The sequence below is a fragment of the Aulonocara sp. 'chitande type north' Nkhata Bay genome, linkage group LG1, assembly GCF_057382095.1.
Source record: "Aulonocara sp. 'chitande type north' Nkhata Bay isolate Kocher_YH1m ecotype deep benthic linkage group LG1, A_spYH_male_GT1.1, whole genome shotgun sequence".
In the NCBI taxonomy this organism is placed as follows: domain Eukaryota; kingdom Metazoa; phylum Chordata; class Actinopteri; order Cichliformes; family Cichlidae; genus Aulonocara; species Aulonocara sp. 'chitande type north' Nkhata Bay.
Window position 1 is genome coordinate 22,366,225 of NC_141344.1, and position 27,788 is coordinate 22,394,012.

Genomic DNA, 27,788 nt, shown 5'->3' on the forward strand with positions numbered 1-27,788 from the left:
AAACTGGGTGAACTGATATGCAGAGACCTTGAGCTGAAAGTACACAATGTTTTAGTGAAATCTGTGGGGCACAATGCCTCGTCTGCTGCACTGTAGCGTTTATTTATCACTTAGTCTGTCCAAATAAGAAAACAAGAATTGCAGATTTTAAAAAATAAGAAAAAAAGGTTCATAAGGTAAAGTTAATAGTACTTCCAACACCTAGTAGCTTCTGGACTTTTTGAGTGCGGTGTTAATATCTGGAAGGAACATATCCTGTGGACAGTGAATAGCCTTTGATGAGCAGTTGGCGATGAGGTAGGCTTGCCTGCTTTCTGTCGGGATAATGGCCAGACCAAAGATGGCAAACCCACAAACACAAACTGACAGACGGGTGTGAAAGAGAGATTACAAAATAGAGTCATAAATAAAAGGTTATGACATGAATGGCCGAGGGAGGGCTGAGCGAGTGGTTTGGCAGCGGGTGCAGCATGTACCTATTAGATGAATATATTTCCCCTGGACAGACAGAAGGCTCTGCAGACACCTTATAACTCATTCTCCTCGTCCCTTGTTTTCAAGGCACAGTGGCACAAAATTGCACATCACATAAAGTCGTTTATTTCACCAGCGCTGAAACAGTCTGCAGCCTTTGTGGTTATGGAACGATATGCTGTGCCTAAAGAGTGTGTGTGTGTGTGTGTGTGTGTGTGTGTGTGTGTGTGTGTGTGTGTGTGTGTGTGTGGGTGTGTGTGTGTGTGTGTGGACTGAATATGGTATTACAGCAGCAACAGTGGTTATTTCTGAACAAATTATTAAATCTGCAGTAGCGCTAAGCTTCTGGGATCATCATCATCAGTGTGGGAAATTAACAACAAATAGGAGCCAAATGCTGGTGGGTTTTGTAAGTTGCATGGCTCAGCCAGCAATGGACTATGAAAAAAATACTTGTCATCAAAATACATGTAAAAACTAAATCATAAAATGAAACAGATATACCTGAAGTTCACGACCTTAATAGAGAGGGAGTATGTATGCATGTGTCCTGTTGCCAGGTCAAACTCTTAAAGCTGTCCCGTTTCTTGGCTGTACAGTGTTACTGCTGTTCTGCACAAAAGCAGTCCTGATGACGTACACCAACACAATGAGATCGTTAGATGTGATGCAATCGTGAGAAATCTGCCACAAAAGTCAGCATGCAACATCTGTCAGAGACCACAGCTCTACTCGTTCTTTGCCCGCCTCAAGTGGAAGCACAAACGCATTTCATGTTGACACTGGCACATAAATCCAAAAGCAGGTATGGAATGTATGATAGTGTAAACCAAAAACTGGCAACATGAAGTCAGATGTGTTTTGGCACATTATTATTATTTTCTTGTCATGAAGAATAAAATGAAACACGAGAAAGTTAAACATAATGGGGAATTTAATTTTATTTAATTTTGTTGCGCAACAAATTGCATGTATGTACGGTGGCCCTGAGAGGCCAAACGGACTGCAACTTAAGAAAACACCAACATTAAGAAAAACGCTGCAAAAGCACACAATACACAATGAAAATAGGAAAAACGGAAATAGAAGAAAACAGATTTCCAAAAGCACAAGGGAAGTGTTTCCTGGGAGACAATAACCCAACGGACCAGTTTCAGCACTTGTGGTAGCTACCTGGGTAATGTGCCAGTAAAGTATCTATTGCTGTGTGATTTATTACTATTAATGAAGGCTACATTACAACCTGCTAGCTACAAACAAAATCATGTGCAGTTGTGATGTCCACCCTAATCTTACTCATTTTAGATTAAGATTTAAAAATGTAGTTGGCATTGCTTTCAGAACTGCACGTGATTATTTGCAGCTAGCAGGTTGTTAATGCATCAAGTCTAACAGTCTGTGGTCTATGAACCAACCTCAGCTAACACCAGCTAACAATGTTAGCTTGGTGACAAATAGCCTTTAGTAATAGTAACAGATCAGTACATTCATGTAGTTGTAAAATGCATGACAATATATCAAGTAATCCAAAGTATTCAGAATATGTTACTCACATTGAGTAACTTAACAGAATACATTACAAATTACATTTTGGACCATTTTGCATTCTTTAATCTGTAGTGGAATACATTTTAAAAGTAACCTTCTCAACACTGATTATATTGAAGTATATAAATAAAACTGATAAGACAAATAATGCTGTACGATTAATACTTTTTCTTTTGTCACTTACCAGGATTCTTGCTTGTGCTCCTTTTACTTGAATAAAGAGATCTTGATTGGCAAATGGGACATTCAGTGAAGCATTATCACTCCTCATTATTTGCATTAAGCAGCAGCACATCTATAGGCTGTAGCTTTCATGCTCCCTATGGCTTTCGTTTTGATTCCAGTGATTCATTAGCTTTTTAAAGACACAAAGCCCTCTGCATAATGACATGCTTTTTGCCTCTTGTGTTAGCTCGTGCTGCGGCCGCTGTGCATTAGTAATGTCAGGCAGGAAGGGCGTGCAGGATCAATGATGGTTCTATAGATAGATGAAGCTATGATCTATGCCAGCCACAGCATGAAAGTGAGAAAGATTTATATTTAACACAGGGTCATTTGGAACCATTCGCATTAAACTGGTTTAATCAATCCCTCTCAGTTTGCAGGGTCAGTTGGATGGGACATCAGTGGTGATGTAGCTAAAGGAATTCCCGGCCTCATTCGTTGAAGATAGCGTTCGTGTTGGTACGTCTGGCAGTCTGCTGTCCTCCGTGCAATATTGATTGGTCGCATTAGGGAGTCTGCAGGTCAGCGTTTCTCTAATGGGGGCAGAAAAAGATGGAGGAGAACAGAAAGTAGGGGATGAGTAGATAGAATGAGGTAAGAAAGGAGGGGAAAATTAAAGGCGATGAGACTGACGGGATGTCTGACTTAACGTGTAGCTGTACTGGTGTTGTTTTCCTTACACGACCTCAAGCACAACCCCATCACCGCTCTGCCTCACAGTATTGATTAGATGTGCTATAGCTAGTTAAAGAGGACCTGTTGTTCTCGCCTTCATGGTCTTTGTTTACAGCATATTAATACAAATGTTTGCCCACCTTCACCTGGGCAACTGTCAATATTAAATAAATAACACCAGCGAGCACTGTACTGTGCTACTTAATGGCTCAGAAGAATTAATTTTATTGATCAGGTCTGACTGGCTGACATCACAGTGGCATCCATGTGAGATGTTTTTGGACAGCAAACTACTCGTGGTGCTTGTGATAGGTAAGCTTTAATTTTGTCCTAATTCACATGCTTGTTATTTAACAGCCTCAGTGAGTGGCAGCATTTCCTCAGTGACCTTCGGTAGCGCTGGTGTTTTCGTGTAACTTTAGATCTTGCTTTCACATCTATCCTTGTTTGAGTCTCTGGGCTGTTTTAGTAGCGCTGAAATGTCATCTTCTGAATAATTTATTATTCTTAAAAGCAACACCTTGAAGCCCCGGGTAAATTAAGCCAAATGGCACGACGGATTCCCCATTGTTTGTTTGTTTTTTGTTTTTTTTAATGTTTGGGTTGGTGATGTGTCCGCTGGAAGTAAACAACGGGTCCTGCATGAAACGTGTCGGATTATGAAAAGAGAAGATCGGGTTAATGTATGACTTCAACATTCATCCACGTGTCCACAGCAGCAGCAGCAGCAGCCGCGTCTAATTAGATGGGATGGAGTCTCAGCAGCTCCGCTGTTTCCATGGTAACACAATTACTGTGCCCTGGGTGGGAGGTTAGGGTGATAATGCGTGTAGGTTTACACAATGTCAGCGGACAGTTTTTTTTGTTTGTTTGTTTATGTAAAGAGGAAAGATTATATTATGTTTAGCTTCTCGGATTTATTTTTCTGTTTGTGTGTGTAGAAGAAGGAAACGCTCACACAGTAATGGCGAACATAAAAATTCATATTTACCATCTGATGTCGAGGCTTCGTATATGATGTTGTTCATGAGTGTTAAGAGCTTCAAATATTTCATTGATTTGATATGACTAATGTGATGGTCTTCAGTCTGTTCTATGTTTTTAGAGAGATCCAAAGGAAAAGAAGAACTGATTGTAGCATTATGTTATGTGCTGTAAGATATTTGAAAAGCCAAAAAGCTACTTTATGCACAGGCTACTCCTGTTAATGCAGTCGAATCACTCACAAATAAAACAGTTCCCTTGATGAAATACGCAGAGAAAATTCAATTCAATTTGAAGCTGGCAGAAAAAGATGCAGACACTCGAAGGCATGGAAGTGGGAAAAACAGACAAGTGCTTCAAGGAAGTTGCAGGATCAACCGACCAGAAGTCCGATCAAGTCAATCGGAACTCAGAGGGCAATGTTGATCCAAGAAAACAGATGAAAGCCATAACTCTGGGAACAATGGTCCATAGTCTGATTATCATGTCATGCCCCTGTGGTATCATAAATAACCAATAGCATCACTGCTAGAAGATGAATGGTGCACCCGTTATGGTGGGACTAGCCACCCTCCATAATGCACGATGACTCTTTACCTCCAGGTAAAGTGGTGTAATGGGGGGTGGGGGGGGTGATGTTGCAGTGGAGAAGCCTCCACCTCTAGGGCAAGAAATCCTGAAAGTCTGAAGAAACCGATGCAATTATCTCCAAAGAGGAAGTTAGAAAAGATGCAACTTTCCACAATGCTTCCACAGTTAAAAAACAAAAAACAAACAAAGAAAAAAACAAAAACAAACAAAGTTTGGACATTAAATTTCATATTAAAGAAAAACTAAAAAGTAAACCTAATTCTCCAGCATCAGTGGGATGGCACCGTGAAAATATTCTGTACACACCTAGCAGTGACATGTTATTCTTGTACACACAATTTACACATGCCTACTGTTTCTAAATTATGGTCAGCGTGTGGCCCAAAAAATGGCAAATTACTTATTACTAAGTAGACGGATATCAGCTGAACAGCCAAAACAGTATTAAGTTTTAACATTTGCCAACTCTTTACTTCTCACCTTGGAAGTGCACGGTTCATAGTTTGCTTGTACTGTTTTCTACTGTGCACAATATGGTCTCTCCTTCCTGGGCCCTGCACTGCACCCTCACCACACACAGCCCAGTTTTTTACTGAAATACCTGAGACATGAAGAAAATAAAACACTAAGGACACATCTCCTGAAATGCAGTCACACTCCAATTTAAAAATGAGCCCAGCTGTCAGAAATATCCTCCGACTGGATCAGTGTAGCCACTCCACACACACACGCTTACGTGAAGATGCAACGTGAAACTGTAACGAGGCCTGCTCAACTTAGAATCTCCGACAGGACGTACACAGCGCGATTTGCTGGGTACTACATATTCTTCCACAGATATTTTTGACTTCTTTTTTGACTTTTTTTTTTTGTTGGTTTACCTAAAACTTGATTGAAACAAAAAAAACAAGACTGTATTTGCAAACCAATTGTATTGTCTAGGCATTTTATGCAGATTGCAAATCTTGAAATATGAGTATTTATTATCTTCATAAACCCCTGGCTTATCTGATGTGTGCTGTAATATTAGTTAAAGCGAAGATGATCGCGTGTCGTTTGTCCCTTTTTATCATCTTTCTATGTTACGCTCTTTCAGCAATGTCAGCCTCTCTGATGCTGCTGTACACCGAAAGATCTCTCTAACCTTTCCTACCGTGCAGGCACCTTCAGGGGCTCTCATTACACGTTTGACTTTTATTTTCCCTCTCAACTAAATCGACCACCAGAAATGTGAAACTTTGTCAAGTGAGACACCTCCAGGGGGAAGTCACGATGGCAGCCTGCACCCTGGCTCTGTGGCATCTGTCTGCAGACTAAATCGACTGAGTCGAACAAACAGAGGACGGGAAAAACAAGGAGAAATGAACGGGTTAATCAGATCTGATGGATGGAAGGAGATACTATGTGTGTGTCTTTCTGCTTGTCACTGTATCCGTGTGCCTCAGGACGACTGTTTGCTTGGGGACAAAGGGGCTCTCAGGATGGATTCGTCAGAAGCCGGGGGCTGTGCTGTGCACCATTAGGATCAAGGATGCTATTTCAGGATGCTACCTGCTGAGGGATGTACTCTGCTCACAGTTTTGATGGCCCCCTCCGCTCAAGTCCATTAAACAGGGCAGAGATGGCCTCTGCGGCTGCTGAGTAACCGTGATAGCGCCTGTTTTCACAAGCTGACCACCTATTTTAGGTCTGATGTTTATATGTTTAATGCTTGCATTTTGTGAATGATTCTGGTCTTCTTCTATATTTAAGCTCCTCACTAATATACAATCTAACTCCATCACTGGCGAGCGTTTGATTTCATCCCTATCTAAGATGCTTGTCCTTAAGGCATGACCTTTTGTGGGCTTGCATAACTGTCTCCACTTTAGGTGGGGTTATAAAAGCCATGCAGAGAGTCTTCTGCTGCTTTCCTAAAAATTAAAACAGGTACAGGTGAAAGTTCTTATGATACTGAGTTTGTGGGGCTGTGAAGATCTTTAAACAGTCACTTTGTACGTACTCAGCTTTTTTGGAATTTAAGTTTTTAAGTTTAAGACTTAATTAAAGGTTTAGGTGAAGAGCAAGCAACTGGCACCTCACCGGGATATGAATATGCCTGTGTGTGTGTGTCTGTGTGCACGTCTGTTTATTTGAGGAAGATGAATCAGCGTTGTTTGCTGACTGACTGGTGCAGCACGGGGATGCAGAGTGACCTTGGTGGCCTTTGGGGTTAAAAGTCATGTCTAGTATGACATGTTGTTTACATTTTTGTTTTTGTTTTTTTCATTTTTTCCACGTAGAAGATGTGCGATTAAGTAAACTGAAAGGAATAGACTGGCAACCCTTCCGGGCTGTTCCCCACCTTTTCTCCAGGATCCAGCCCCCCTCCAACTCTTGGATAAGTGATTTTTTTTTTTACAATTAAGATGTGGTAACACTTAAATTTTTGTTTTTAGCACTTTGTTTCTATTTGATTAATCTTATTTTAAAAATATAGAGACTGTAGGGTGGCATCCTCTCCTTCCTCCTGTTGTCATAAGTGACTTGTTTAGTGTGGGCTGTAACAAGTTACTCCTTCTCCGACATTACTGTTCTGTAATTCACCTGTGTGGCCACTAAAAGTGCTTTTGCTGCACCAAAAGAATTAAAAAGGCTCCGAAGCTCTGCCCCCCCCCCCCCCAAATCAACACGTCTGGAAAACAGTGAGGGCTTTAATCCTGCAGAGGGCAGAGTTTCACTACGAACCACCTTAACCCTGCTGCTGAGGGGACTACTGACCTGCTCAGCAGTGGTCTCCATTTTAAAGGACAGCATAATATACCCATAAGTGGATATATGTCATATGCTGCACACCAGTTTTAACTCTTACATAGATAATTATATCTCTACCATATTTTTGAAATTCAGTTTGTGATGAATTGAAAAACAAAGATCAAGACGTCAGAAAAGCAAGTCATCAGCTTTCATGTTAGTCTAAAGACAATTAGAATCGAACAGCCTGCTTTACTGACATATGAACAGACATAATGAGAGTCTCCGCAGTGAATTTCTACTATCTCCAAATTCAACCGCACTAATATTACATTGGATAAATATGTACAGGGTGGGCCATTTATATGGATACACCATAACAACATGGGAATGGTTGGTGATATTAAAGTTGACATGTCAATGGCTATGGGTCCATTCTTCATCAATGGAAACCTCAAGGCCAGTGGAAATTTGAAATTGCTACATGATGATGTGTTTCTCTCTTTATGCACTGAAGCTGGCACGTTCCCTGAGTTTTTCCAGCAAGATGGTGCACCACCACATTATGGGTGCCAGGTCCGAGCATTCCTAGATGAACTGTTTCCTGGAAAGTGGATTGGTCGTCGTGGGCCAGTTGAAAGGTCTCCCGATCTGACCCCCTTAGACTTTTATCTTTGGGGTCATCTGGTGTGAGTCTATGGTGTGAAGATACGAGATGTGCAGCACCTGAAACTACGGATACTGGATGCCTGTGCTGGCATTTCTCCTGCGGTGTTGCTATCAGTGTGTGAAGAGTGGGAGAAGAGGGTTGCATTGACAATCCAACACAATGGGCAGCACACTGAACACATTTTATAAGTGGTCAAAAACTTGTAAATAACTCATGAAAGAATAACGTTACGTTGAAACCGAGCACACCATTGTTTTTCTTGTGACATTACCAATAAGTTTGATGTGTCACATGGCCCTCTTCCTATTGAAAAAACAAAAGTTATATCCAAGATGGCCACCATGGTCACCACCCATCTTGAGGAGTTTGCCCCCTCACATATACTAATGTGCCACAAACAGGACTTTTCACAAACGATTCCCATTTTATTATGGTGTATCCATATAAATGGCCCACCCTGTATATTTAATTTGCAATAAACCTCAGGCCTGTAGCTATTGTGCATCCCTCTGTGACTTCGAAGCAGATGCCAGAAAACTTGATTAACTGAAATCGACATATCAGAAAAACCTACTGGGGATCGCGCTGCCAAGCAGAGAGAGAGAGATCTGTGTACCAACGGAGAAACAGAGGGGCACGGGCACAGATTCATCTGCAGATTAACCACATGCTTCTTGCTAAACATGCTATCTAGTAGTATTTGAAAAATGAACTCAGAATCTGGCTTTAGCATGAATATAATCAGCATTACATCTGCACTGAAGAGGAAGAATGTGTGAACAGTGAAATATAAAAGTTCCGATGTTCTGTTCTTGTTCTCGTTCATGAAACTGTAAGGGGCGACGTGAACTCCCTGGCAAGGCTGGTCACATTTATGAGGTGGTGTCGAGCCTTAGCTGGAGATATTTTATTAAAAATAAGAGAGGGGGCAGAAGGGAGAGCAGGAAGGGATGACTGATCAGTCAGCTGACAAGGATTTTATCATCCATGGGTCAGCGCCTTCACTTGAAGCCTGCCATGGAGTATTCTCTAGCTTTCTTTTGAACATTGAATGCAGTGTGCCTGGTGCCACTGGTAGCCTTGAAGTTCAGCTGGACTGTGCACAGTTTCAGAAACTCCGCATGGTCAGAGGAGCAGTGTTTAAAGAGGCGCCCTCCAACAGTATATATATCTCTGGCTCCTGTTCAGTGGACGCTCCCTCTGAGCCTCAGTGATGTTGCCAGTGGATTAGCTGTGCTCATATCCCTGTATCCTTTGTTATATTGTCTGCTTGTTTTCTTTTAATAAAGCTTGCTATCCTCCTTAGTCCCGGTGGAGGCTGGCAGACTGACAGGCATACGAGACACCGAGCAGGTGGACAGGAATGACAGGTAGGGAGGGTGTGATGGTGACAAACTGGGCGGAGGTGGAGAGGTGTTGCACGGGTGCTAGAAAAGGTCACAGCACCACAAACCCCTCTGTTTGTTTGGCGCAGTCACAGTTAGCGTCACACCCTGCGATGTTGTCGCTTTTGATTGTGTCTTCTTCTGTGACGAGCTACGTTCTTGTCAGTCGGAGTTGGAGCCAGATTTGCTTTCATGCATATGGGCACTTTTACAGTCACAGGCTTTGGCACGAGCAAACCTGCTCGGAAGGGGGAACATCGCTTACCTTTGACACCCCCTCCCGTTAGTAGCAAGTCAAAAGGACGTGCTCTTGAAGATAAAGAGAAACTCGACAAGAGTTTTAAGCTGTGAAGAAATTTTGATCAGTAATCGTCCCAGTCTGATGACTAACAGCCTGCACCGGTTACAAATTTAGCGTGCAACATGAAATGTTGTTGCTCATTTGATTCTCCGGTGGAGGCAGATGGATGTATTGGTGACCCCTCATCCCCCCCCATCGACTGGACGAGCTCCACCTTCCTGCAACGGCAACTTAGTCATCATAGCCGCTGATGGTTTGTCCCTAATGGTGATCCATAAATAAAGGAGCAACCAATGAAGAGAATTGATTTCCACAAGCATGGAGGAGATTTATGCTCTGACTTGGACTCCTCTTCGCGGCTGTATATCACTCCTCCTAAGATGTTTTGCCCTTCATCTTTTTTTTCTTTCCTGTCTCTGACTTTAACATCCAAAACAGAGAGCTCCCTCTCTCTCCCTTTTTTTAGACAATAACATTTGCCAAATGTCTTTCTCTTTTGCCTTTGATCTTTTTTCACTTTCGACTCTATTTTATTAGTCCACATGCTCTTTTCACCTGGCCTGTAGCAGTTGGGTTTTTCTCCCTGCTCTGCGTCTGTCTGTTGTTTTCTTGTTTTCTCATTCGCTCGCACGCACACACACCTTCACCGTGTAAAAATTGGCCAGACTCTAACACACCAGCCTCTGACTTTTCTGGAATTTGCTCATTTTGCTGATTTTTCTGTTTGACTGACTCAGGTTAAGGATCTGAGAAGTGGACGTTCTTCAGCATTTTATTGACCTGATCTGTTGGGTCTGCATGCTTTAAAGGATCATACAGTTTCCTGTAATCCAGCCCTCTGATTCACTTACATAGTTAATCCACCAACGTAGCTACATATGCATTGGTTTGCTCCAGATTTGCATTTCATGTAGCAGATGTTCTCTGTGCTTCTGTGTGTTTGTGTGCATGCTTTTATGCTGGTCCACCCTGCCGTGGACATCCAGGTGCTTCTAACACCAGGAGCCATAACAGACCTGAGTTTATTAATGTTGTTCATTTCCTCTCGTCTGTTCGCCTCTGGCTGCCTCGCTGCTCGACTCTCCAGTCCAACATTCCACACACTCCACTGGAATTAAGGGAGAGGCCTGCGGCGAGGCAGGGAACGAGCTCAGGAATGTCTCTGTTATCACAGGGAGAGATGATGGAGGGAGGAAGGGAACAGGAGGTCAGGCTTGAGGGCCTCAGCGTTGTTAGACTGATTTCAGTCAGGACCGCTGGAGTCGTAGGAGTTCCCAGCATCAAAGCTTTGTGCACTACACACAGCTCTGCCCATAGGCTCATATTACCACAGAGGTGCGGGCCTCTGGCCCAATCAGAACACATAGGAATCTAATTTTAGAGCTGCGGCTTTTTAAATCAATATCTCCAGTCCTATCAGTGGCAGTGTCATGTAGATTATCTCACGGCTTTCATAGATGTCACACCAGGTTGGCTCTGCTCTCAGTCCACAGCGTGCGCTGTTGAGGATCACCCCACATTCACTCACGCAGGCAAATGCACTGGCTCGCAAACTGCACGTGCATACGGAGGGGCACATACGCGGGCAAAAGCATCCCTCTGGGTTAACCGTAGCTGGAGTCAGAGCGTGTGCAGACATATGCACATGTGTGTGGTGAGTGAACGTGAGAAACAAATTGATATGGTATGACGAGGACAGATTAAAATCAAATGCCATATTTTGGGAGGTTAGGCAGAGGCATCATGTTTTGCATGTGAGTGTTTGAATATCCGTATGATTAATTCAAGCGTTTGGTCTTCTGGAGAAAGAGGATCAGAGTGCAATTTTGAAGGCAAATGTTTCAGTGCTACGCAACATAAGGATATTTTCTTGTTTAACACTATATTTTGAACAAGAAATACAAAAAGGCGTGCAGTATAGTTTTAATGGGAGTGTTATTTTGTTGGTATTTTGTGCTCTGACTGATTTCAGTCATCTTTCAGCTCTTGTGTCTCTGTTGTGGGCTTTGGTGATGGTCGTAAATTAGAAATGAAGAGAAAGAAATAAAAAAAATACAGAGCTTTTGAACATTAATGACAGTGACATCAGAAATTCCGGATTAAACCAAAGTGTTTTCTGAGAGGTTCATAACAAAGCGAGAGCAGATATGACGATGGAGCACAGCAAGAAAATTTATGGATGTAATATTAAAATGTTTTGGTTTTTTTGTTTTTGACCAGCGAGGAGGCGTCGGTTTGTTTGGAACACAGAACGAGAAGATCTTGTTTCAAACATCTTGCCTTGGTTTCCTATAAATACTCTAGATTCCCTTTACCCCAAATCCATGCATATTAGGTGTAATATTACAGTGTAACAATTCCCTTCTGGTCTCTGCAGAGGAGTTGAAACCTGGGTTCTGCTCCTATAGTTTATGTGTAAATGCAGAGGGCACATTTCTCCATGGGACGTAAAAAAAAAAAAGTTAGTAATGTTTACAGTGATGGTTTCATATTGAGCTTTAGCTGCTCTTCAGATTTTCTCCTTTGTCATGTGAGATAAATGAACTATTTATCACATTTTCCTTACAGGCAGTTCAGTCCTTTAAACAGTTCACTGTGTCAGTGTGAGCTTTCAGTGAATGGATTTCTGTGTGAAATCCACTCAATCTTAGGCATGCATAATGTTGAATAGTCTACCTATTAAAAATGATTGTTTTCATCCTTTTACTAGTTCTACTATTATAGATTTAAGACTAGGCTTACCATGCAACAAATCAGAGTTACATTAAATTCAAGTTAAATTCATTTGATGAATAAAGCTGAATGGAAGAGATGTTTCCTTTAAGTATTTAAAAAGTCAAGCTGTTTTTACAGTTTAACATTTATATATCTAAGCAAAGGTTAACTGCTGTGATCCAGATGCTTTCTGGTAGAAAATCCTGTTGTCCTGTAATGTGTCATGCAATCTGACCTTCCCACAGGACTGCTGCCCCTGCACATTACACACTGACTAACAGCATGACAACAGAACTAATCACAGCCTTGTAGCTGTGGTCTGCATAATGTTCCCTCACACACACACACACACACACACACACACACACACACACACACACACACACACACACACACACGTAGCACCTATTAGACTAGTTTTTAAATCCTTCATCATTTTAAAAATATTCACTGGTGTATTTAAAGTGTCGTCTCACAGTAGAGAGATGTGATATGAATTTTGATTTTTTAATGAATTTTGATTTAGAGAATCTCTTCAAAATTCATGGAATTATGAGCCGAACTCTAATTTCTTTTTATTTTGTTTCCAAGGAGCCAGACTTTCTTTTCATTTTTTAAAGCAGTCTTGAGCAAAGTTCTCCAGGGTTTCTGAAGGTCCTCCAAAGTTTCCTTTGGACATTGGTTGCATTTTTCCAAGCAATTCTTGTACTGAACCATGATTTTTTTTTTTTTTTTTTTTTTGGGGGGGGGGGGGGGTGTTTATAAAGCCTCCACTTAGCTTGTTGTGCAGTGTGGACAAGTGGAGATTAGAAGAAGTGGCAGCCCTAAAAAAAAAGCTATGTACAACAGATAAACAGTATCTGAAAGTCATGTCCTTAAGATGCATCTGGACCCTCAGTTGATCCATATGCTGTTCACTGAAGCCTCATCAGAAATGGTGAGGGATGGCATCCCAGGTTCAGGCTGCATTTTAGCCAGGGGTGTTTGGGATCTTTTCAAAATTCATGGAATTATGAACCCAAAAATGTTTGGTCACATTTTGATCCACTATACAGTATTTGTTTGACGATGACAATGATCCCAAACACACTGTATTAATACAGTAAAAGCATACCTGGTTAGAAAAAACCCACAATAGAGCACAAAGAGAAGCTTTGAATGTCCTTCAAGAAGCCTGGAGAACTATTCCTGAAGACTGCTTAAAGGATTTACAAGAAAGTTTGCCTAAGAAAGCTCATGCTGTGTAGAAGGTGGTCATAGCAAATATTGACTTTCAAGAGTGGTAGAATTGCTGTTTATTTGCACCTATTTCAATAAATTGTGCCACCTGTTTCTCATTTTCCTGGTGCAATATAATGAAATGGGGTTGGCTCAAGACTTAATATAATGTGTAATAGGCAGGTAATTATAATACTATCTTTCAGATTTGTAAAACCTGTCAGATCTATGAAAGCAAAACTCAGCTGGCTTGTCTGCTCGGTAAAGTGAGGCTGTGGTGTTTTGTAGGTGTATTTTTTTTTTTTTAACTCAGTGATCCCTGGTGTTGTTATCCTGGCAGTGCTGCTTCCATATGCTGTTTACTGTACATGTCACATGGTTAGGCCAGTGGCACTAGTTCAGCTGAGGGAGGCCCCAGGTGATAAAGAGCTGTAAGCAAACAGAGGCAGATAACAACTCTACGCAAGCCTACATTCCCTGTTGGCGGTGCAGCAAACGCAACAACAATGTACTCACGCCGCCATTTTTAAAAAATTTCTTTCTTCTATTTTAGAATGTGGCACAAAAAAAAACGTATTATATTCCAAAATTCTCTCATGTGACTCTTAAAAAAAGGGCAAGTTCATTTTGTGTATTTTGAGAGTTTAAGGGGGTCATACAACATTAGAAACAATGGGCTTCATTCACACAAATCTGTGCTTAGACCACGCCAACGAATGAGTCACGCACAAATCTGGGATGTTATGTGAAAAAATTTAGAAGTGCTTCAGAGAATCTTAAAACAGTTAAACACCCCCCCAATAATAATAAAAACAAGAATAAGAATAGGTTCATTATTTTCCAGTTTTACAACACATCAGCATAAACAAAATTAAGTAAAACTCAAAAATATGTGTTTTTCCTAGTCCAATAAAGGCTTTGGCATCATTTATGATGTCACAGTGTGTGTGCCAGGACATTCACTGTACTGCAACCCAAATGCAGTTATTGTAACACTTTGGAAATGTGTTCATTTTGTGGCTTCCTCCTCGGACATTTGGATTGTTTCGCGTTCTTCAGCTGTAAAGTTATCATGCTTTTTTGCTTTTAGCTGCCAGGCTTCTCTTGTACCACAGCTTCTCCACTTTCACCCCTCAAGCTTGTGGTAAATGCTCTAAAAATGGAGAAATGTGGGCCTGGCAGTATGCAGATTGAAAAGCACAAGCCTATCGATTTAGAAATGATTCAGATTCACTAACAGATTCATTCACCTACAGTTGGTGATCAGGGAAAAAATAGCTGGCGTGCACATTTTTATGAGGGCTAATGTATTCCCAGCTCATGCCACTAGTATGCTTCAATAGCTCAGTTTTAGAATTGTGGGCCACTGCTAATTAGTTACAAAATTCACTAAATTATAATCAGAGCTTTATTTTCATTGTAAAGGATTAATAAAATTGTGTGTGAACATTTTTCTGCTTCTGAAGGGGCGATATTTGAGGGAAAAACCAGAATGCTCCAGGTTGAGCTTGCACACTTTCACCTCTTAGACTATGACAGTTTCCACAGGTGTCATATGGATTGCAGGACGCGTCAAATGGTTCAGAACCACTAAGTTTGCTGTTACACTCCTGTTGTTTACAAAAATGTACATATCCGCTTTCCAGGTTGGCATCCATCCACGTGTCACTACAGACTTTAAAATCAAATATATGCAAATGCTCTGTTTGCCCGGTGGATCCGGATGTGTGCGTTCAATGAGCTCACAGGAACTGGCTATATACTGGAGGATAGGATATTGTAAATCCCTGCCCGCCACCCAACTCAGTCCTGACCCAGCTCAGGCCCCACAGTGTCCACCATCAGAAAGGTGGCTTAGAACAGCTTTTTTTGGTCAGCCCCCTTTGTGCTGAGTTCATCAGGCTCGTCCTCTAAACAGAGAGCCAGGGCCATTGCCTTGTGGCTCTTTCTTTCTTTTCAGGCAACAAATGTGCTAAAACAGCACTCCATAATCACTTGGCATTAGGGGCTGTTGTGTTGGGCATTAGAGGTTAGAATTGACCAGTGGGACGTTATAAAAATGAGTCTGACAAGGGAACACCAAAGCTGATGAGTCTGGATCCTGGCACTGGACGGCTAGAGGATTAGTCAGCTAACACACTGGCTGGGGCTTCTGCAGGGTCGGGTCCCATCGCATCTCATCACCACCAGGCTAGAAGCGGCCCCTGTGGCTGCCGTGTCTCCATCCGCCTCTCTGGCTGGCGTGCTAGCTTTGGTACCCATCCTCCACCGCTCTCCGTCCTCCGTTGGACCATCGTGTCTTCTTGTAGCATGGTCCTTTCACTGGAGGAGCGGTATGATGTCATAAGCTTAGGATGGGAAGGGTTAAGTGGCAGTGGAGGGGCATGATTCAGTTGAGTTCAGAGAGATTTTGGTCATCACAGGTCAGAACACTTATCAAACACACACAGACTATATTTAGTCATTTTCAAGTCCAGCTGAATGCCCTTTGTCTCTGCTGAGACTCTCGCTGAAGTGATTTGTGTCGATAAGGAGAGCGAATACACAGCAAGCTGCTCAATTCGCTTCTCATTCTCCTAATCTACCGTATCACATTCGAAACGCTTAATCGACGCTAAAAAAAGGAGCACAAACGTTATTTTTTGCAAATGGAACTCAGATTTGATGTTCCCCTCGGTATTATCTGCCAGTCACAAGGAGAAACGCATTTACCTCGTTATCAGTGAACCATTAAATCACATTTACCGCGCAGCAACTAACCACTTATTTTGCTTTTGAAGTTAATTCAATGGGTTTTTTTTTTTACTGAATTACAGCCGCTTTTGTCCGACAGGCACATCTCAGCCTCTCCTGCCTGTGCCTGTTTCTCTGGAAGCTCCTGCTGTTGCCGCTTCTTTGCCCAGTGTGAGCAGCTTCATACTGCTGGAATGTAACAGTAACAGGCAGTACCATGGGAAGAGTCACTGACTGGGGGTGAGCTGCACGCCCTTTATTCAGGCCATTGCCGAGCTCACTGGACTTGAGACATTTCCTCATTCATCTTCTTTTTTTTTTTCGCACTGTTGTGTAGCTTGGCCCAATCTTTGTTTGTGTTACCCCACCTACTGTTCTCTACTCATCAGCTCTTACTACTTTCCCTCTTTCTGCAATAAACTTAGTCTTCACTTTTAATTTCTTTCTTTTCCTGTTACTTTTTCCTGTTTTAGCTTTCCTCTGCTCTTTTTCACTTCATAGTCCTCCTAACAAATTATTTTTTCTCTCCTTTCAGTGTCTCGCCTTTCCTTTATCAGTTTCCTTCCTCTAGAACATGGGATCTCCTCATGATTTTGTCCTGTCAGCATAATAAAGGAAGACTTTTTCTCAGTTATGATACTCTGTAAAAATGTACAAATACTTTACTGACATAATTAGCTGGAAAGTAGTGATCACACCTCCTAGTATGAGGTCAGACCTGCTTTTGGCTTCAGAGCTTGTCTTACAGTAACTCTTCATGGTATTGACTCAATAAGTCGCTGAATTTTCTTGACATGACAGATGGAAGCATCACACAGTTGCTGGCGATTTGTTAGCTGCACATCCATGATGTGAATCTCCTGTTAGGGATCCATGCTTTCATGTTGTTTATGCCAAATTCTGACCCTTCCATCTAAACGTCACAGCAGAAATCAACCCTCATCAGACCACGCAACATTTTTCGACTCTTTTTCTGCCTTATTTTGGCGAGCCTGTGTGGATTACACCCTCAGCTTTCTGCCCTTAGCTGATAAAAGTGGCACCTGGTGTGGTCTTCTGTTGTTCCAGCCCATCGTCTTCAAGATTTGACTTGTGCATTCACTGATGCTCTTCTGCACACCCTGGTTGTAACTAGTGGATATTTGAGTTACTGTTGCCTTCCTATCAGCTCAAAGCAGTCTGGAACATTCCCCTCTGACCTCTGGCATAAACAAAGCATTTTTTGCCCAGAGGATTGCCACTTGCTTGATATTTTCGCTTTTTTAGACAATTCTCTGTAAATCCTAGAGATGGCTGGTTTGGATTTTCCCAGCAATTTCTGAAATACTTCTGAAATGTTCATAACAGCCCATCTGGCACCAACAACCACATTCAAAATAACTTAAATCATCTTGCTCGCTTTGAACTTCAGCAGGTCGTCTTGACACTGTGTACATGTCTAAATGCATTCAGATGTTGGCACGTGATTGGCTAGTTTGATATTTTTTTTGTTGTATGTGATAATGAACTAAAGATTTGGAGGGGGGGGGGGTCATGGTTAGTCAGACAAAGCAAATGTTAAAGACTTATTGTTCTGTGAGAAAATGAACTAGTCTCTTATCAGTTATGGCAGTTTCACGTTGCTCAGAAAGAAAGTAATTATCAAATACTGATGTTTCTCTAACTCTGTATCTGTTCCTGTGATTAAAAGTGACAATTTCAGAACAGATGCTCTCATAGCAGCTTGCTCCTTTTTCTAGATACTGTATCTTTGTAAGGTAACTTTATATGGATGCAACATGTTCTTGAGAAAAAACAACCCTGAACACAAACATGTTTGTGTTCAGGGTTGTAAGTTCCCTGTTGCCATTACAAAAAGTGGTGTAACTTGCATGGCAGCATATAGAATTTCTTTTCTTTTGGTCAGCCAGAAAAGTTAAACAGTTAGATGGAGTGAGTGGATCCATTCCTTTCAACTGTGTCTTATACACAAATACATAAGCACATAGAGACAAACAGTGAAATGACACTAAATGCCTAAAACCTGGTCCTTAAAAGCCTTTATTTACTTCTTTGTTTTAAAAATACTGACTTACTGACTTGTTTTTATGTTTTCTAAAGCATCGGTATTGAGTTTCAGGTTTACATGAGCGACTGTTGGATAGCAGCAAAGTAAATCTTCTTTCTAACAGAGGTTAGTTGTGTTCACACAGCCTGAAATGTGCAGTTGCCCCCTCTGTTAGCCTTGTAAGTCTTCACTCTTCCTTGAAAATCAATTACATGCCACTTAGAGTATGTGTCAAATGGCATTTTGGTGCCTGCTGCCCGCTGTCAACACAGTAACTTGAGCTGCAGCTGTTGGACTTACCAAGATATAATCCTGACTCTCAGTTTAAGTGGGGCAGATTTGGAGGTCTTGTCTCCAAAGCTGCCTATTTATTAAGACGGAGATTCAACACATGCGTGGCCTCCGACATATGTTGACACGCTGACATTTGCACGCGCGCAAAGTCACTGCCTTTTGGAGAGCAAGACATCCTTCGCTTGGCATCACTTCTGATCTGTAGCCAACGGTTATTGGCACGCTGAAAATGTTCGGAGAGTACTGCATTTTTCTTTAATTTGGCTGAATAGAAACACACTGGTTCTGGCATAAAAGTGCAAAGTCAAAGTAGTGACGCTGGCTGCACAGTGTTGAAGTCATGCTCCTGTTTAGACAGGCAATGGAGCGGTTCAGCTACATTATATATTCAAAGCAAACGCAGACCTTTTATGGCCACATGTAACAATTCTCAGCTGTTAGGTTTCAATACAGAAAACAATACATTTCTGAAAAAAACATAAAGTGAAGCTGACTTCAGGATGGAGAAGGTCACCAGGAAAGTAACCAGCTGTGTGTTGATGCCTGCTGACTGCAGACTCATATGTTGACATATGATGTTCTGCCCTGCTTCACCTAAAATTGTTAGGATGAATTACAGATATATTGTAATAATATAGCTGTTGTATTGTTTCATATCCAGCTTGGTAGAATAATGCACGAGCAAAGGAAAAAGTCTCATTATCCTAATTCTTCTTGATTTGAATGTATTTCTATTTGTGTTGTGATTTATGATGATAAAGAAAATAAACTTTGCACAGTACACATTTTGTTTCTGGACTGTTATTATAGCCTGAGGTGAGCCTTTATTGGAATTGATGGCGGACAGTTTAACTGCTCCTTTTATTACACCCCTTAACCCTGTGGTCTGTGGTGATATGCAGAAACAGTATGGGATAATTGCTGTATTTTTCTGCGAGGCTAAAATTGAACTAATAGCACGTCTCTGACACCAGTGCCACTGTTTGGCTGTTTTATTTTTGTAATTTAGACCCGGTAAAGCCTTAAAAGAGGAATTTACTACATTGACATAATGGTTTGCGGTGTAACCTCCAGCTGACAAGCACCTTCTGGAAGAACTCTGGCTGAAGGAAAGGTGAATGTCCTCTTGTCATGGTAACAAATTATGTGGGCTGAGGAAGCTAAGCGTGCAAAATATTGTGACACATTCATTCTGTGACCTTGAGCACAGGTAAACATCGGCCATACTTGACAACTTTATCAAACTGTTTGCGGGAATTGCTTCCAGAATTCCTGGACTAGTCAACAGTGGTTTTAGGGCTTGCAGTGGCAAATATTAAGGCCATTCACGGTTCCCAATGTGTATGTAATGTGAGGATTTTCAGTAGTTCACTGCACTAATGCACTGTTAACTCAGAGTTTTCCCTTTTTAAGCACTTTCTCTCTGCAGCTCCACTGTTATAAAAGATCACCGAAAGTTTCCATTTTACAGACTCGTGCATGTTTTCTTTGAATTTATGTATTTTTTCTGTACCTATTCTCACTCCCTTAACATATTTTTGAGTTTCTTTTATCTCCCGTAACAAAGGAGCTTGGAAAACTCTTATACCATGTCAGCAGATTTCATGCACCAAGCTGTAACCTAGTGCGCCTTAGTGTGTAAGTGGGTGATAAAAATCACATACAGCTGCAGCCAAGGTGAAAGTTATTTGACACGCTTCTGTGATTTTTTTTCTTACTTGCTCTTTTCCCTATTTTTTTTTACTTTTCTACAAGTTGCTTTATTTTATTATCAGCCTGCATGGATTGTGGTATGAAATTTTGGAAAAACACTCGGCACTTTGTATCTGCGTAATGATTTGGAGGCCACACTGGCTTGGCACAGGCGCACTGTAATCCATTTATCTTAACAAACAAATTGGACTGGGTAGCAACAAAGTGCTGCTTGAAGTTGCATTTGCATTGTATGCCAGAGCAACAATGAAAGGAAAAGCTTGAATTGTTGTTCATGAGGTATTTACCGGGAAATCACACACAGACACACACACACCGAGACACAAACACACACACTAGATTGAGCTGAGAGAATTGCAGCATGAGATTTGACATGTTTTCAATTTATTGTCTCATTCTGCAGCAAACAGTGGGGCTGTCACGTGGATGTAAAGCAAGACGTAATGGCTTAGTTTCAGTAACAGATTTGTAAAGCACGCGAGTGTTAACGGGTGTGGCCCACACACTACACAGAAATAGTGATCTGACAGTCTGTATTTAGGTTTTTGAGGGGAAGAAAATCTTATCACCCTGCTGAATGGTTATTTGATAGACCTGCAATGAGGCTTAACTTTGGCCGTCCCTTGCTGAGCTGCTGTACTGCAGGTATTTACTGAGAAGCAGAGTGAAGTTCAGCCAGGTTCACTGCAGCACCGCTTCTGCTCTCCAGCTATAAAAGGCACAGCAGCTCCTGTCTGATGAGAAGAGAGAAAGAGGAAAACTTTCTTGGTTGGTTGATCACAGGCTGCCTCTTGGAGTAAATGTTTTCAGAAGATTAAAAGGAGCCAGCTTCACTACTATCAGCCACTGACCCACCGTGGTAAATTTAGTACTCCAAAAGCTTCTTTTTTTTCTTCCCTTCATCACAAGAAGAAGTGGAACTAAGTGTCGCTCGAAATAACAGCACTTCAGACTGTTCTCGCGCACGCTAACTTCCACTGTGGTTGTGAATGATTTGGATAAAAAAATATATATATAACTGACAATGGCAGGGACGACAAGCCAGCTGCTTTTAAAAATAATGCCATTCTTGTTTCGGTTTATCTGTGCAAAGCTCCTCCAAAATAATGTGTGCTGTATGTAATCGGGCTTGATTGATGACTCATGAAAGAAGGGCCGCATGACTGGTCGCGTCAACAGGTTTAGAGGCTATGAGCGTGAACTCCTCGGCACTGTGTGTCCTCTGCGAGAACCCTTTTCTGACATGTGGTGAGATATCAGCTCAAATAATGAAAGGCTCTGGGCAGTTTGTTATACTATTGTTTTTTTTACCCCGTGTTCTGAATTATCTGCACAGTGGAATGTCTGTTTTTGATTTTCATGGTTTTATGGATCAATAAATTTGACCTTGGAGATCAAACTATTTTTTATGACATGTTAAATCCATGTTTCTTGAATTCCTGAGCCCACATGTGTGAGCGTGTGCCCATGGGTTTGATGGACACACAGCATCATTAGGTTTTGACTACAATTGAAGGATGAGAATTTATTTAAAGTTCCTATCCTTAAATTTCCTAATTTCCTTTAGTTTAACTCTGTACTTCTAGATTCACAGTGTCTATTTGAGTGTGTGTGTGTTGCACTTCTTGCACTCAATGGCATGTGTACTTTGTCTTCTTGTCCTACTTGACTACACAAAGGCTACATTGCAGCACTTCATGTTGTTGCTACTGGCTGAAACCTTGAATGATGAGAGCAGTTAGTGCAAGAATAACGCCTCTCTCTTCCTCTCTCTGTCTCTCTCTCTCACATGCACACACACACACACACACACACGCGCGCGCGCGAGGAGGGAAAGGTAGGAGGGAAACTGAGAGAACAGCAAATACTTTTATGTTATTTTCACCTAAAATTTCCTACGACATATGACACGCAATCTAAATGTGTAATCAACAGACACTTTGAACTTTTTTCTATATGAATGACAGAAATGAACCCAGGCCAAAGTATTTGGTTAAGAAGAGAATTCATTGAATAAGTTCTTGTTTCACTAAACACTGAAATCAAATCCCACAATCCTGAACTCCACACAAAGCTTAAGTCCTCACAAACCCTGAGCAATATTGATCTAGAAGGTCAGGAGTGCATTGGTGAGATGCCTACTAATCCTGTCATATGATACTAATCTGGTTAAAAACAATTGACCTCTTACCAGAAATGTGACATTATATGCTGATCATTACTGATTCATACCACACCCCTTCCCCTTGTACTTTTTTCTTCTTCTTTCATAAAATCCAGTTGAAAAGTATATTTAAAGTATAAAACTGCAACTGATTGGATTGTTAACTAATCTCACTGCAAAATCTCCCTGAAAAAGCAACACACACAGTTGTGTATAATAATTAAAAAAAATATGATACCTGCATATTGACAGTTTTATTATTGTCAAAGCTGTGGATTAGCTATACTTCACTTGTGTGACATAGAGAACTTCGGTTGCTCTTGTCTGTCCAGAAGGTTTCTATTAGCATAAAGAAACAAAGAAACCCGTGCTGGATCTGCAGAGCAGCCTTGAGTCAACAGAGAGCAGGAGGGATCAGATGGCCTCTCAGAGACTCCTAACTCAGGACAGATGAAAACAGGGAGTCAGCATCTGCTTAGGAGCTTTCTCCCGTGTTAAACAACTGGTATAGATCAAACATTGCATTCTTCTTTATTCATCATAGTGTAATTCAGTGCCTCGATGTTTGTAGGCGCATCTACATCCGGTTTTACATTTTTGGGGTGTGCGGTGCACATTAAGCGGTTTCACTCTACATTAGGCTTTTCGCTGCAGGAGCGGCAGGGTTGAGTGAACCTTGTGATGTGCTCCAGCCGAATGCAGGTCTGCATGTTCGCTTTTGTTTTCCATGTGCCTGCTCTTCCATGAGCGCACCTGAGCTTTGAAGCTGCCTGTTGTCCAAAAAGAGCTACATCTCCTAGCTTGTGTGTGTGTGTGTGTGTATTTGTGAGAGTGAGAAAGAAAAAATAGAGATGGGATCAGGGATGCAAGCATAGAGGACAAAGATAGCTTTGATCACACGTGTCACTAATGTCCCGATCCTCTCTGTAAGACCATCTGAGGTACCATCACAGCTGCTGATGAGAGTGAGCTGCGAGCAGCAGACGAATTACTTCTGGTTTTTTGTCATTTTAGTGCCATTTTTAAAGGCGGTTAGTTGTATTTTTTTTTTCAAATTGCCTATTTTGATTTTAAATTATTGTTAGTTGACACCTGAGTGACCATGTTAAACATCCTGCTGTCTGCCCTGATGGATCCTGACAGGCGTTTAAGGAGCTTCAGGAGGAGCGAGCGACTTGCATCCATACTAGTACGTATGCCCTGGTTTAAATGGGGGTTTTTTCTGCCTGTTTTGTGAATGCACTTTTGCAAGACTGTTGTGAAAACGTTACCAGGAATCTTTTCCTTTAATATACTTTAAAAGTGGTCATGTGTGTCCCTGTGTTAATTATGGCTGCAGGCTTTAGAGTTCTTTGTCTGTGTTGATCCTCTTCTCAACTTGACCTAGCCTTTTCCAGTGGTGACCATTGACTTGCAGTCTTCAATATATAACCTGACACTTCTGCTTGGTGGTATTTTTTTCCTTGTTGGATTAGATCTGGAATTAACTCCTTAGACCACCTACACTGTCTCCAAACCCTCCTCCACGTTTGAGGCACAGAGGAAGTGATCATTAGAGGAGCTAGATTGGGGGGGTGAGATTGCTCGGTTTGTTTGGAAAAAAACAGGGTGTGTCTTTGTGTTTATATCCTCCTCTTCACGTTCACCGTATGGCTGGACACTGAAAACTTAGTTGTGTGCCACTGCTTCGTCATCTCTTCTCCTCTAGCCTATTTTAATATTTCAAAGGCCATTGTTTGCTGGAAAGAGAAGTAAACTGTGAAACAGTGCAAACTGAGATTGTTGCATCCTGAGGGCGGGTTCTGGTTTAGGAAGTCATAGAAATTTCACTGCATTGGCTTTTGGGGTTTCCTGTGAGGTGACTTATCAACCGCAAACACCGGCTGTACCTACACGTGCTTTTAAATACGGTCTCCCTATTTAGTTTATCGACTCATTTTGTAATCTGCCAAGCTAACTGCCCCAATACGACCCAAAAAAACACAAAGGACAGGGGATAGAGTCTCGATCATTCCTTATGCAACTAACTTTAGATATTCTGCTCACGTTGTTTTGCTCTAAGGGCAGGCATCCCGTGGCCTATTTTTTTTTCCACGCCGATATGCGGTGAATTTCACTTCTCTAAAAAAAAGGCCCAAAAGGTGTATTTATAAACAGAGTGCAAGCTGCGATTTCCCTCTCCCACAAAATTAAGATTTGGAAGGCTGCAGTAGTCCTTGTGTAATAAACCATTCCCTTCGTCACACAGGGAAAGTGAGCATTCAGCATCAGCAGGGACAGCGGCGTCGCTTCTCCTCATTGTATCCCGGACTGTTAATTCCAAGCGATAGTGGGGGTGTGCACTTTATCGGCAGCGGTAAAAGTAGATTCAGAACAAGAATAAAAACAAAAACACGATGAGGTAATAATATACGGATGAGTAAAGTTTAACAGGAAAATGATGATAGGATGGTCATAAATAAAGTAAATGCGTGATGCCTCTGTTTCCCCCCTGAACTCACACCCCTACTTAGGCGCAATGGTCCGCTCCGTACAGAGACGACACGGCCGTTGCTCAGTGAGCGGAGAGCAGGGAAAGGTTTACTCAGCCTGCCATTGCTGCACACCGTCCTGGTGATGCCTACTCTTTCCAACTTTTCATCCAGAGGTTAGCGACGGAAATACCAAAGTAAGGAGGTCTTGTTTGGGTCGTACTTCCCTTTTTTTCTCCATCCCCACAACCCACACTTCTTCCATGACTTTGTACCCGAGTGGACTAACGATTCTGGTGGCGAAGATAAGATAATGAACTTTAGACTTTCCACACGGCTATTCGTGGCGTTTCCCGTCGTCCTGGATCAAATAAAATAACAACGTAGCCCGGCGTGGCGGCAGCTGGGCGAAAAGTGAACTGGACTGGAGGGAAAATAGCGCACTCAGCCAAGTGATTATCAAAACAGAGACAGGGACAACTTTTAAGCTGCCACTTTTCAACCGGAATAGCGGGGGAAATGACCTCCAGAGCTTCAAATAAGGTGGGTACCTGACAGGGAAAAAAAAAAATCTTGTGTGGACATTATGCTGCTGGCTTATGTAACGCGAATGATATACTGGAAGACTAGCACGGGCCAAAATACAAACAAAGGTGAATTTTCCAGCCAATCAGCTGTTTATAAGTTTGTAGAATATCAGTAGGCTTGTGGTAGTGAAGGATGCTTAGTGGTGGTGGTGTTTTCATCTGTGTGTATGTGTGTGTGTGTGTGGCTCAGAGGGTGTTTTGAAATCCACACCTTGTAACACAGCCTGCAAGCAACTATGCAGTTTCTAGTGAGCTAGATTAAAATAATCTGTCTTTTATTGATTGTCAGTGTTAAATCGCCTGGTGGTTTTTATACCATGTCTCAGCTGAGCTACCTGTTGATTTTTAGTCCTCATTTTATTAAAAGGGTGGCAGGAAATCCCCATGGATATGAAAAGTAAGTGAGCCTCTGAGGCAGGAATTCTGCTACGGGATCTTCCTTTCTTTACATTTCAGAGACCCAAGAATGGATCAGACCACAAAGTACATTGAGTTTGTGGGGGATTTAACACTACACTTTTGATGAAAACACCACTTTCCATAAGTAAGAAGCAGTCTTATTGTAGGTGGTCTAACTCTAAATTAAGTTGATTGTACTGGGACGTCCCATAGCATGCCTCTCAGGTCCCTGCTGTGTGTAATTATCCATTCATCTGTCTAAATATCTGCTAAGCCTTGATAATTTCCTAGTTTATATAAAATGTAAGCTATGTACTGATGGTATGATGTATACCAGGCGTTTATTAGCAAAACAGTTACACACATGTGATTGTGCTGTTTTATAAACCACTTGTATTTTACTCATGTCTAAATAAAAAAAATTCTGGAAAGAGAATTTAAGTAGATTAGACCTCATGTTGGCTCTAAAACACCTCCCGACGATTATGTAGTCTTTTGTCTTTTAGGGTTTTACTGTTTATTAGTTTTTTCCTCACTTTGACGAATTAGGAATGTGCTGTGTTTGTCTATCACAAGTAGTGAGATTCAGGTTTGGGCGGTTGTTCCAGTCAGACGAAACCTCCTCCCTCATGCGAGCTGATGACGACATGCTGTACTGTATCTTATGGTTGTAGTCACACCTTCTCATACAACTCACTACTGAGTGATACTTGAGGCTGGTAATGAGCCCGCTGTGGTTAATATGCTGATTGGTGTAAAATTAGCTCTTCAATCTTCAGTTGTTCTCTGTCTCTTGGGGAATCTGTGCTGAAACGCTGACTTTTACTACAGCAGGTAGGACTGTCTGTTTAAAGTGAAACTACCATCACGATGGCAGTTTCAGCTGGTTACTTTTAGCACCCTGCTAGATCACAAGCAGCCAGTTTTACTGATTAAACTCAGATAGACCAAAAAGGGAAGAAAATATCTTTTGTTTAGCTGTAACATGATTGCTAACTTAATTAAACTAGCTAACATTTTCTTTATATATTTGTGAATAAAAGCTTTTCTGTGCTGTCTGGAAAAAGTGTTAGCATTAGTAGTTAAGCAACAATAGCCCACATCCACTACTATTATGGAATGACTATAGGTTTAGTAACACTGATGAAGGCGGGAGTTGAAGAACCACAGTTGTCTGACCATTACACGTAGTAAGGGCAGGTTGGTTGATTATTTCACTAGATAGTCAAGCTTGTTACCTTTGATAGTTGGCACCAGTGGATAAAAGCTGGTGTGGCCAAACTGTCATGCCACGCCAGTATTATTAAAGTTGGAAAGTAGGATAGATGTTTTGTATTGTATTGTCATCTAGAAGATAAAAATGGGCTGTGGCAGAATGAAATGCAAGATAAACACAGATGCCCATTTTAAAGAAAGCGAGTGTGTAGACTTGCTAGCACTGCAAATGTTAGCCACACTTTTTTTGTGTTTTCTTATTTTCAGACTAGTCAGTTAGCCTCCTGTTTCATTATCTATGTAGTTGTTGGGACAGTTTCCAGTCGATGCTGTTGAACAATTCTCCAGTTCATGGCTCAGTTTGATGAATTGGTGTAATTTAACACTTTCTAGTTATGGGAAGCAGGGATGGGTATTTAAAACAAAAATACTGTTAGATTTTTACTGGAAACTGCTTGACTTTTCTTGGAAGATCACCCTCACGTTGTTTTGGTACAGTTGCGACATGCTTGTTTAACCTGACGTAGTTTGCAGGGGGCTCGTTACTGTTTATTATTTAAAGAGTTCTTTGTGGCTGTAGTCATCTTTGGCTTTGCATGTTTTTCCTGTTTGTTCAGTATTGTCTAATCGCAACAGCTAACACGTT

General features: G+C 41.5%; 1 protein-coding gene across 13 annotated transcripts in view; it reads left to right on the plus strand.

Annotated features, from left to right (window-relative positions):
• Positions 1-27,788, plus strand: part of tjp1a (tight junction protein 1a) — a 106,235-nt gene that overhangs the window by 28,779 nt on the left and 49,668 nt on the right. The window contains exon 1 of one of the 13 annotated variants that reach the window (XM_086288566.1): positions 25,023-25,484. The exons of 11 other annotated variants lie outside the window; for them this stretch is intronic. In XM_086288566.1, the coding sequence (XP_086144692.1) occupies positions 25,461-25,484 (24 nt within the window). In that variant the 5' untranslated portion in view covers positions 25,023-25,460. Of the gene's footprint in view, positions 1-25,022; positions 25,485-26,637; positions 26,762-27,788 lie in introns of those variants that run through there. One more of the 13 variants, XM_086288572.1, reaches the window with a different exon arrangement.